This window comes from Rhinoraja longicauda, chromosome 40 (genome assembly GCF_053455715.1).
Source record: "Rhinoraja longicauda isolate Sanriku21f chromosome 40, sRhiLon1.1, whole genome shotgun sequence".
Classification (NCBI taxonomy): domain Eukaryota; kingdom Metazoa; phylum Chordata; class Chondrichthyes; order Rajiformes; family Arhynchobatidae; genus Rhinoraja; species Rhinoraja longicauda.
Genome location: NC_135992.1, coordinates 14,177,938 through 14,190,080, shown reverse-complemented (window position 1 = coordinate 14,190,080; position 12,143 = coordinate 14,177,938). Strand labels below are relative to the sequence as shown.

General features: G+C 43.9%; 1 protein-coding gene across 1 annotated transcript in view; it reads right to left on the bottom strand.

Annotated features, from left to right (window-relative positions):
* LOC144611596 (serine/threonine-protein phosphatase 6 regulatory subunit 3-like) overlaps window positions 1–12,143 on the bottom strand; it is a 116,740-nt gene that overhangs the window by 56,664 nt on the left and 47,933 nt on the right. Inside the window, exons 3-5 of the mRNA XM_078430792.1 lie at window positions 5,357–5,543; window positions 3,136–3,273; window positions 2,108–2,173 (exon numbers count right to left, since the gene is read on the bottom strand). Coding sequence (XP_078286918.1) covers window positions 2,108–2,173; window positions 3,136–3,273; window positions 5,357–5,543 — 391 coding nt within the window. The remainder of the gene's footprint in view (window positions 1–2,107; window positions 2,174–3,135; window positions 3,274–5,356; window positions 5,544–12,143) is intronic.

The following is a 12,143-nucleotide window of genomic DNA, read 5'->3' as shown; positions in this document are numbered from 1 at the left end:
AAGTACAAAAATATAGATTGTTACACTGTTGTAGTACTGTGGGTGGCCTGCATTGTGGAGATCCTATCGTCCGATTTGGACGAGGTCTCATCTACTTACTCTGCAGCACACATGCTGCTGCAAGCAAGAATTTCAATGTTCGACCTGGGACATGTGACAATAAAACACTCTTGACATAATTGATCCCAAGTTGTCATTTTAAAAATCAGAGTTAGTTCTAATGCTCTGGAAAATATTAATTTCTCAATATTACAGGAATTAGGCTATATACATACACACATCATACATACACACACTATATACATACACACATCATACACACACAAGCCATATACACACACATCATACACACACACATATATTATATATATATATATATAAAACCCACACACGTGTGTGCATGTGCGTGTGTGTATATATATATATATATATACACACACACATGTATATGTATAGATATTTTTTAATCGACTATACATGAATTACAAAAAATATACTTCAATTTATACAGACACACAAATGTGTGTGTGTTTTGACATCAGCTATACAGGGATTACACCTCAAGAATTATTTTACAGGCTTCAAAACTCTTTCGGATGTCTAAGGATTATGAAGAGCATTATAAATATTAAATCATTTCTTTGCAGAGGTCCTGGAGCTTCTAAAAATAAATAATGCCATGGGATCTTTTGTACATAGTGCAAAGGCCAGTTTATACCTCGCATTGTTGTCTCAACCACAAGAAAGCATTTTGAACAGAATACAACTCCCTCGTGTTTCTTTAACTTAAGACTGCACAACGTGAAGAAGTCACTGCCCATTTCAGACTGGAAAGTGCGCAGAGAAGATATCCGAGGTTGCCAGGACTCCAGGGCCTGAGCCATGGGGAGAGGTTGAACAGGCGAGAACTCTATTCCTAGGAGTGCAGGAGGACGAGGGGTGATCTTATAGAGGTGCACAAATTAATGAGGGGAATAGTTCGGGTCAATGCACAGAGTCTCTTGCCCAGAGTAGGGGAATCGAGAACCGGAAACATACGTTTAATGTGAGGGGGGGGAAAGATTAAATAGGAACCCGAGAGGTAACTTTTTCACACAAATGGTGGTGGATGTATCGAACGGGCTGTCGGAGGAGGAGGTAGTTGAGGCAATGTTTAAGAAACATTTAGACAGGCACATGGATAGGACAGGTTTAGAGGGACATGGGCCAAACATAGGTATGTGGGACTAGTGTAGATGGGACACATTGGTCGATGTGGGCAGGTTCGAACGAGGGGCCTGTTTCCACGCTGTATCACTCTATCTGATCCTGCTTGTCAGAAGAAAGTAGCATTCTGCCACACCTCAATCATGTCACAATCTTGCATCAGCGGGCATGGATATTGGGTGTGGGATTTTCAAAAATAGTACACAGTAGTTTGAAAGTAGACGACACCAGAACTAACATCATTCCATTCAGTTAAACAATAACCTGCTTAAAAGCTTTAAATTATGCCCAATCCCTGCATGTTTAAGTGTGGATTCTTAATGCTGCAGAATAAACCGATATCTGCCACTAAAATATTTTAATCACTTCCTTTCCGTAAGGAGAATTGAGCATGTGAACTTTTTACCTTTATAAAATTTCACACTGGTGGCTTTATTTTAGAATTATTGTTAAATATTTTTAGCTTTTATCTTTTCTGATTTGCATGTTCAGACAAACTTAGATTGACAAAAAGCATAGAAAACGCATAAGGACGGCTTAATTTGAACAATTTGCAAAGACTTTTTATTTAAAAAAGGGTGGGGGGGGGGGGGGTTATCTACAGAGCTAACAGTTAGTTTAACGATCATCCTCAGCCTTGGGTGAATGCCAGTTGTCTCTGAGACAAACTGCACCCTGTGCTCGATCAATTTCTAGTCAAACAGGAAGCCAATTACATTGTGATACATCAGCGATCTGATTCCCTGCAAAAATATTGACATGATAATGGGCTGATCAGTGAAATGGCTCTGCGCAATTTAGCAGAAACTCAACACGAGGTAGGTCAATTGAACAAATTAGCTGGTCAGCTTATTAGCTGGTCCAGCACATTTCCTGGACTTTATGGGACTCTGGCACTTACATCCTCATCTTTGGAATGGTAGATCATCTCGATGAGTCTCTGGATAATTTTCTCCTCGTTTAGCCACTGTGGGAACACAGAAGTGGTTAGAGATGAAGAATAAATGCGGCTCTTGGCACAGAGTCAAAGTGAATTCACCCCTGCAGGCTGCCCATGGGAAAACTGGAATCACAGCGATGCAGTCTGGGCACCAAGCTGTGCATTTTCCACATTGGCAACTTCTACTTAGAGTATTAAAGCATTAGAGGAGGCCATTCGCCCATGCTAACTCTCTGAAATACCCATAAAATTCCACAGAGTGTCACCAAGTCCCTTCACAACTGTGATCTGCTCCAAAAATATTAATCTTCCGTTATCAAAAGAGGGAGCAGGGATGCTAGGATTATGCAATTAATTAAAAAAAACAATTTTAGTCAATGTTTATTATAATAATAAAACTAGTGGGGGATGGAGAAGGGAAGAGCATAAAATTACTCTCTCTTAAGCAAGCAGAAAATGCTGGAAACAGTCAAGACCAGGCAGCACCTGAGGTGAGAAAAATACTTAGCATTGAATCTTCAATCAGAATTAGGAAAAGTTGGAAATAAAAGAACACTCAAGTTGCACAGAAGAGTGAAGAGTGGAGAGAACCCTTGCACAGTCCTGGCCTTTTGTTCTGCCCTCCTTTTCCCTGTCCTGTATCTGCTTAACACCCGTTTCATCTTACAATTTCCAGTCGCAATGAAGGACAGCAACCCAAAATCTTAAAGGTCTGTTTGTTTTAGCGTACCTGCTGAACATTCCCCACATGTTTGCAATTTTTTTAATTTTGCCTGCCTAGCACACACTGCATTTTACAGATGCTTCTCGACTTACGATGCTTCGACTTAAGATGCTGCAAAAGCGACACACGTTCAGTAGAAACCGTACTTCGAAGTTTGATCTTTTCCCGGGCTAGACGTGCTTCGCGAGCGCTGGGTCCCAAAAGCAGTGGGAGGCTGTTTGAGGTGGGTGAAGGCAGCATAAAATACCTGAACAACTCAACTTACATTCAAAACATCCTGCCTGAGATGGGGCTGCTCCACACACGTCAGAAGCCGGAGTAGGAGGTCCATAATGGCCGAAGTCCCTATGTGTTTCAACAGCAAGCCTACAAAATCATCCTTCTTCTGTAGAAAATCCACTATCTGTCAGGTAGAAGAAAATACAGAAGGTACTGCATTATAATTTTAGTTAGGGTTTATACATCAAAATTATTTATACTTCCAGGAAGGCAATAACCAAAACAGGGGGGGGGGGGGGGGGGGCAGCACCCATTTTTTTGCTACACAATCCAATTTTCAGCATTGTCCCCAGATTTGAACCTAATCATGTCTGGCTTTTCGGATTTTGTTTCATTCAATATTAAAAACAAATATTAAGACTAGATTTCAAAGGATAACAATTGGAGATAACTTAAAGCTCTAAACATTACTAAAGCTCATAACTTAAAGCTCTAAACAGGGCGGCAGGGTGACGCAGCGGTAGAGTCGCTGCCTTACAGCACCAGAGACCCGGGTTCGATCCTGACCACGGGCGCCATCTGCACAGAGTTTGTACGTTCTCCCCGTGACATGCATGGGTTTTCTCCGAGATCTTCGGTTTCCTCCCACACTCCAAAGATGGACATGTTTGTAGGTAAATTTGGCTTGGTAAATGTAAAAATTGTCCCTAGTGTGCGAAGGATAGTGTTAATATGTGGGGACCGCTGGTCGGCGCGGACTTGGTGGGCCGAAGGGCCTGCTTCCGCGCTGTATCTCTAAAACTAAAAACTAAAATTATGCTGATATAGAGTGTGTCAGAAGGAAGTTACTCCAGCATTTTGTGTCTATGCTGATATAGATGTGGTTTGCTGCAGCTGTAAAAAGAATTTTAATGATCACATTTTACAAAAGGTTCACAACTCACTTCCAGCAATGAACTGAAAAACCCTCAAGAAACAAAACCAGAAGCAAACTTAACTGAACAGACTACTTCAAAATCTTTTTTTTCTGGTGCCTCTCTTGAAAAAGTCTCCATCAGAAACAACGCACTAGTCTGGTACAGTAATAGGATGACATGCGCCTTAAAAAATCAGCACCCCCCCATCAGAAAGTACAACAATTAACAGACTATTTTTCTTCAGTAGACACAACCAACTGCAGATGCTGGAGTCTTGAGCAAAACGCAAAGTGCTGGAGGAACTCGGCGGGTCGAGCAGCATCTGTGGAGGGAATGAATAGGCACTTTTTTGGATCCACACCCTTCTTAAGACTTCTTAAGAAGGGTCCCGACCCAAAGCAATGGCTGCCCATTCCCTGCAAGATGCTGTCGGACCCACCGAACCTGCCCTTGCGTTTTTGTTCCCAGGTCTTGGCATTTCGCGCATTGGTGCAATCCTTTCAAGTTAAGGGATGCGTCCATCGCATTTTAAAAGTAACCTGACAAAAGATAAGAGTGCACAAGCTGAAACCAGCGCTAACCATTTCAGGTGGGTTAAAATGTAACCACACACTCCTGATTGCTTTTACTGACAAGCAGAAACTCTGTATTCAGGAAAATACAAATGAGTATTATTTGGAAAAAAGGCAAAGTGTTGGAGTAAGTCAGTGGGTCAGGCAGCAACTCTAGAGAACATGGATGGGTGACATTTTGGATCGGGACCCTTCTTCAGATTCAAGAAATCATTCTTCTAAGATGTTGCCTGACCCGCTGAGTTACTGCAGCACTTTGTGTATTTTATTGTAAACCAGCACCTGCAGTTCCTAGTATCACCTTTGCATTATTTAAGTCTTGCTATTCCAGATTCATGATATTGATTAGATCAATGTATTCCCCTTTCCAACGTCAGTTATCCGGATGATTGTCAAACACAACATGCCAAATGCAACACCAACGTCAGCCACATCTTTAAACGCACGTCCGACTGAAACTTCGTAAAAGAGAAATGGCATTGTCCCAAAGCACTGAACAATATAAACAGCACAGAGACTTTTCCCAGTTCCTGTCTGCAACTAGATATTAGAAGAATCACAGAGTTGTACAGCACAGAAGCAGGCCCGGAGCTGAAGAAGGGTCTCGACCCGAAATGCCACCCATTCATTCTCTCCAGAGATCCTATAACTTGTGAACTATGAAATCTTGGACAGAAACAAGCCGTTCAGTAAATACAAACAGTGGTGCATCCAACCCGGCAGCTTTCAGCACGCGAGAGGAACGTTCAGATGTTGGAAAGAAAATCCAGCGACCTACCTGTTCACTCTTCCTGTTGATGAGGATGCCCATTACTTTACTGAAGAAGCTTGCCAACAACGGATTAAGAACATTGTCATTTTGCAGAAAGGCATAGAGGCGGCTGAGCAGCGACTCGTCCTCGCCCAACGCGTCGTTAACCTGAGTCACGTCGGCTGTCAGGATCTCACACGATATATTCGGGTACCTGGGGCAAGATAATTTTTTTAACGGTGAGTGGAACATTCCCAGTAGAAGACGTTCACCTGGAAATAATGTGCAATTCCCAAGTCAACAAATTAATCCGTGTTACCAGGGTTTCAGTACAGACCAACGGTGGGAGTGTGACATTTTAGATTGACCAGAGCAGTACAATTATATACCTCATCTCCAACTGGAGAGAGTGCATTCAGCTAAAACGTTTAGCAATTACAAGTCTGACGTTGACACCAGTACAGATGCTAACAATGCAATACAGCAAGTTAACGCACAAAAGTATAATCTATATACTAAAACTATCGTTTGTTTGTTTGTTCCTGAACTACAGCCAAAGCAGTACACGATAGCGCGACAATTCTAGGCCCACCTTACTCACCGTCGTCTCTTTGGTGCTAATGGAAGAAGTTTCATTGAAATCAGTGTTATATTTTAAAGTTTAAATCTAAAAGGATGCTGCACCAATGCAGGAGGGGTTTGGGCCCAACGGGTCCACTTGGTCTAGTATGTACTAATATTGAACGGTACTAGATAAAGTGCTCGCCCAATCTCTTCACCCTCTCTACCACTAAGTGCCAATGCCATAGATGAATGGCGCATTGAATGATGGAGTAGAATCGATGGGCCGAATGGCCTAATTCTACTCCCATAACTTGTGAACAATGAAATAAAACTATGGTGCAGAGCATGCTGAGAGGAGGATGCAGCAAGGCTTCATGGGGATATAGACAGCTTAAGTGAACGGGCAAATTAATCCCAGAACAGGGGTCATTAAGTCATCCATTTTGGTGGAAAAAAATAAAGGGTAGAGGTTTTTGTTAATACCAATAGATGTAAATGTTTTTCAAGGGGGCCTGGTTACCCTTGTACACGAAATAGTGAATGTAGGAGCCATGTGTGTTTGTGGTAGCTATTTTAGCATATTATATTATTTTGCATCGTGCTGTATTCTTTTTGGACACTTGGGGCTGTCGTGAGATGATTACATATATGGGCATAATGGACTGTGAGGAGCCAGAATTAAGGAGTATATCTGGAGATGCGGAGACGGGTGGGATCAGACACAGGGAGTATGGCGAGATACAGTTCTTACCAGACCTGCGACGAGTATTGAAAAGCTTGGAGAGATACAGACCTGTTTGTATTACTACTTCAATAAATGACTAATTAAACTGAAAATACAGTCGGAAAATCTCTTTTTTGGTTTGCGTCAAGATCAATCACTCCCACTCCCTGTGAAGTAATGGCAAGCGGAAAGGTTTTAAAGACTGAAGTTGCCCACAGTGAATGTTACCATATTGTAAGTACAGAATGCAATTAGGAAGACAAAGGGTATATTAACCTTTCCTGCAAGAGTACAATAGGATTATAGTGCACGAGGTGAGATGGCTCAATGCAATTACATAGAGCTCTAGTGAAACTACATCTAGAATGTTACATGGTCTTCCTACTCAAGGGAGGATGCACAGTGCAATCTTAGGCTCAGGTTTATTATAGCACATGTACCGAAGTATAGTGAAAAACTAGTTCTGTATGCTATCCAAACAGATCAGATACACCATGCATATCAGTTCAAACTCAAGTATAATAGATAGAGCAAAGAAGGAAGATAGAGTGCAGAATATAGTTCTCAGCTTTGTAGCGTATTGTAGCACATAATTTCCTTAAACCAGCTTTCTAAAATTCAAGGTAGACACAAAATGCTGGAGTAACTCAGCGGGCCAGGCAGCATCTCGGAAGAGAAGGAATGGGTGACGTTTCGGGTCGAGACCCTTCTTCAGACTGATGTCAAGCTTCCAAAATCCAATCCCTCAATGGGGTAGAGGTGAATCGGTCAGTACCCTTGCCGATGTAAGGGCTGTTCAGAAGCCTGATAATGGCGAGGAAGAAGCTGTTCCTGAATCTGGTAGTGTGCGCTTTCAAGCTTCTGTACCTCCTGCTGGATGGGAGCAGGGACAAGGAGGGATAGACAGAAAGGAAAAGGAGGTGGGGTAGCGTTGCTGGTTAGCGAGGAGATTAACGCAATAGAAAGGAAGGACATTAGCTTGGAGGATGTGGAATCGATATGGGTAGAGCTGCGAAACACTAAGGGGCAGAAAACGCTAGTGGGAGTTGTGTACAGGCCACCTAACAGTAGTAGTAGAGTTGGGGATGGCATCAAACAGGAAATTAGAAATGCGTGCAACAAAGGTAAAACAGCTATAATGGGTGACTTCAATCTACATATAGATTGGGTGAATCAAATTGGCAGAGGTGCTGAGGAAGAAGATTTCTTGGAATGTATGCGGGATAGTTTTCTAAACCAACATGTAGAGGAACCAACGAGAAAGCATGCTATTCTAGACTGGGTATTGAGTAATGAGGAAGGGTTAGTTAGCAGTCTTGATGTGCGTGGCCCCTTGGGCAAGAGTGACCATATGGTTGAGTTCTTCATTAGGATGGAGAGTGACTTAGTTAATTCAGAAACAACGGTTCTGAACTTAAAGAAAGGTAACTTTGAGGGCATGAGACGTGAATTGGCCAAGATACACTGGCAATTGATTCTTAAAGGGTTGACGGTGGATATGCAGTGGAAGACATTTAAAGACCGCATGGATGAACTACAACAATTGTTCATCCCAGCTTGGCAAAAGAATAAATCAGGGAAGGTAGTGCATCCGTGGCTAACAAGGGAGATTAGGGATAGTATCAAAACAAAAGATGAAGTGTACAAATTAGCAAGAAAAAGCAGCCTACCAGAGGACTGGGAGAAATTCAAAGTCCAGCAGAGGAGGACAAAGGGCTTAATTAGGAAAGGGAAAATAGATTATGAAAGAAAACTGGCAAGGAACATAAAAACTGACTGCAAAACCTTTTATAGATATGTGAAGAGAAAAAGATTAGTTAAAACAAATGTAGGTCCCTTGTAGTCAGAAACAGGTGAATTGATCATGGGGAACAAAGACATGGCAGACCAATTGAATAACTACTTTGGTTCTGTCTTCACTAAGGAAGACATAAATAATCTGCCGGAAATAGCAGGGGACCGGGGGTCAAATGAGATGGAGGAACTGAGTGAAATCCAGGTTAGTCGGGAAGTGGTGTTAGGTAAATTGAACGGATTAAAGGCCGATAAATCACCAGGTCCAGATAGGCTGCATCCCAGAGTGCTTAAGGAGGTAGCCCCAGAAATAGTGGATGCATTAGTGATAATTTTTCAAAACTCTTTAGATTCTGGAGTAGTTCCTGAGGATTGGAGGGTAGCTAATGTAACCCCACTTTTCAAAAAGGGAGGGAGAGAGAAAACGGGGAATTACAGACCAGTTAGTCTAACATCGGTAGTGGGGGAAATGCTAGAGTCAGTTATTAAAGATGGGATAGCAGCACATTTGGAAAGTGGTGAAATCATTGGACAAAGTCAGCATGGATTTATGAAAGGTAAATCATGTCTGACGAATCTTATAGAATTTTTCGAGGATGTAAAATACTCCAGGTGTGGAGTGGATAAGGGAGAACCAGTGGATGTGTTATATCTGGACTTCCAGAAGGCTTTCGACAAGGTCCCACATAAGAGATTAGTATGCAAACTTAAAACACACGGTATTGTGGGTTCAGTATTGATGTGGATAGAGAACTGGCTGGCAGACAGGAAGCAAAGAGTAGGAGTAAACGGGTCCTTTTCAGAATGGCAGGCAGTGGCTAGTGGGGTATCGCAAGGCTCAGTGCTGGGCCCCCTGCTATTTACAATATATATTAATGATTTGGACGAGGGAATTGAATGCAACATCTCCAAGTTTGCGGATGACACGAAGCTGGGGGGCAGTGTTAGCTGTGAGAAGGATGCTAGGAGGCTGCAACGTGACTTGGATAGGTTAGGTGAGTGGACAAATGCATGGCAGATGCAGTAAAATGTGGATAAATGTGAGGTTATCCACTTTGGTGGCAAGAACAGGAAAGCAGACTATTGTCTTCAGGAAACGGGGCTTCCCCTCCTCCATTATAGATGAGGCTCTCATTAGGGTCTCTTCTACATCCCGCAGCTCCGCTCTTGCTTCCCCTCCCCCCACTCACAACAAGGACAGAATCCCCCTCGTTCTCACCTTCCACCCCACCAGCCAGCGGATCCAACATATCATCCACCAACATTTCCGTCACCTACAACGGGACCCCACCACTGGCCATATCTTCCCATCCCCTCCCCTCTCTGCATTCCGCAGAAACCGTTCCCTCCGTAACTCCCTGGTCCACTCGTCCCTTCCTACCCAAACCACCCCAACCCCGGGCACTTTCCCCTGCAACCGCACGAGATGCAACACCTGTCCCTTTACCTCCCCCCTCAACTCCATCCAAGGACCCGAACAGTCTTTCCAGGTGAGACAAAGGTTCACCTGCACCTCCTCCAACCTCATCTATTGCATCCGCTACTCTAGATGTCAACTTATTTACATCGGCGAGACCAAACGCAGGCTCGGCGATCGCTTCGCTCAACACCTGCGCTCAGTCCACATTAACCAAACTGATCTACCGGTGGCCAAGCACTTCAACTCCCCCTCCCATTCCCAGTCTGACCTTTCTGTCATGGGCCTCCTCCAGTGCCATAGTGAGGCCCACCGGAAATTGGAGGAACAGCACCTCATATTTCGCCTGGGCAGTTTGCAGCCCAGTGGTATGAACATCGACTTCTCCAACTTTAGATAGTTCCTCTGTCCCTCCCTTCCCCTCCTCCTTCCCAGATCTCCCTCTATCTTCCTGTCTCCACCTATATCCTTCCTTTGTCCCGCTCCCGACATCAATCTGAAGAAGGGTCTCGACCTGAAACGTCACCCATTCCTTCTTTCCCGAGATGCTGCCTGACCTGCTGAGTTACTCCAGCATTTTGTGAATAAATCGATTTGTACCAGCATCTGCAGTTATTTTCTTATATTATCTGAATGGTGGCCGATTAGGAGAAGGGGAGATGCAACGAAACCTGGGTGTCGTGGTACACCAGTCATTGAAAGTAGGCATGCAGGTGCAGCAGGCAGTGAAGAAAGCGAATGGTATGTTGGCATTCATAGCGAGGGGATTTGAGTATAGGAGCAGGGAGGTTCTGCTGCAGTTGTACAGGGCATTGGTGAGACCACACCTGGAGTATTGCGTACAATTTTGGTCTCCTATTCTGAGGAAAGACATTCTTGCCATAGAGGGAGTACAGAGAAGGTTCACCAGATTGATTCCTGGGATGGCAGAACTTTCATATGAAGAAAGACTGGATAGACTCGGCTTGTACTCGCTGGAATTTAGAAGATTGAGGGGGGATCTTATAGAAACTTGCAAAATTCTTAAGGGGTTGGACAGACTAGATGCAGGAAGATTGTTCCTGATGTTGGGGAAGTCCAGAACAAGGGGTCACAGTTTAAGGATAAGGGTGAAGTCTTTTAGGACCAAGATGAGAACTTTTTTTCACACAGAGAGTGGTGAATCTGTGGAATTCTCTGCCACAGAAGGTAGTTGAGGCCAGTTCATAGGCTATATTTAAGAGGGAGTTAGATGTGGCCCTTATGGCTAAAGGGATCCGGGGGTATGGAGAGAAGGCAGGTATCCCAACTCAACTGGGATACTGAGTTGGATGATCAGCCATGATCAAATTGAATGGCGGTGCAGTCTCGAAGGGCCGAATGGCCTACACCTGCACCTATTTTCTATGAGGAATGACCGAGATGGGACAAGTCTTTGATTATGTGTAGGAAGGAACTGCAGATGCTGGTTTACAAAAAAAAAACCCCACAGAATGTTGGAGTAGCTCAGCGGGACACGCATGCATCTCTGGATAGAAGGAACGGGTGACATTTCGGGTCTGAAGAAGGGTCTCGACCCGAAACATCACCCAAGTCTTTGATTATGTTGGCTGCTCTTCCAAGGCAGTACGGTGTAGGTGGACTTCGATGTGCAGTTCGAGCCGCTAAAATAAAAGACCTGTGAGTGGCAGAGCAATCGCGAGGAACTGATTGGCTCACTCACACTGGTTTCCAATGCTCCCGTTTGCTAACCGTATCAACTGACCCGATGAATTTGAAACTTTACAAAGATTTCAGCATCCTCATTCATGCCCTTCAGAAAGACAATACCAACAACACTCGCTGCAATCAAGATAGCTATTGTGTGGGAGAGCAAGCATCCTCTCACGAGAAGCATGCTGAGAGATAGCAAGAGTGAGCAAGCAGCTGTGGGAAGGAACTGCAGATGCTGGTTTAAACAGAAGATAGACACAAAAAGCAGGAGTAACTCAGCGGGACAGGCAGTATCTCTGGAGAGAAGGAATGGGTGACTTTTGAGGAAGGGTCTCGACCCGAAACGTCACCCATTCCTTCTCTCCAGAGACGCTGCCTGTCCTGTCCCACTGAGTTTCTCCAGCTTTGTGTGTCTATCTTCTGTTTAACTCACCAGTGAGATGAAATGTTAACATTTTTGTTCGTGGCAAATGGAAGAGGAATAGTTCCTAATTTATTTAGTATCTGCACCTGGCACTTCCACTTCAGCTGACCGCACGGTATTACGTAAAACACACCAACAGTGCAGGGGTGGCCATGCATCGAGGGCCTCGTGGGCTGGAAACGATGGGGCGTGCATATTT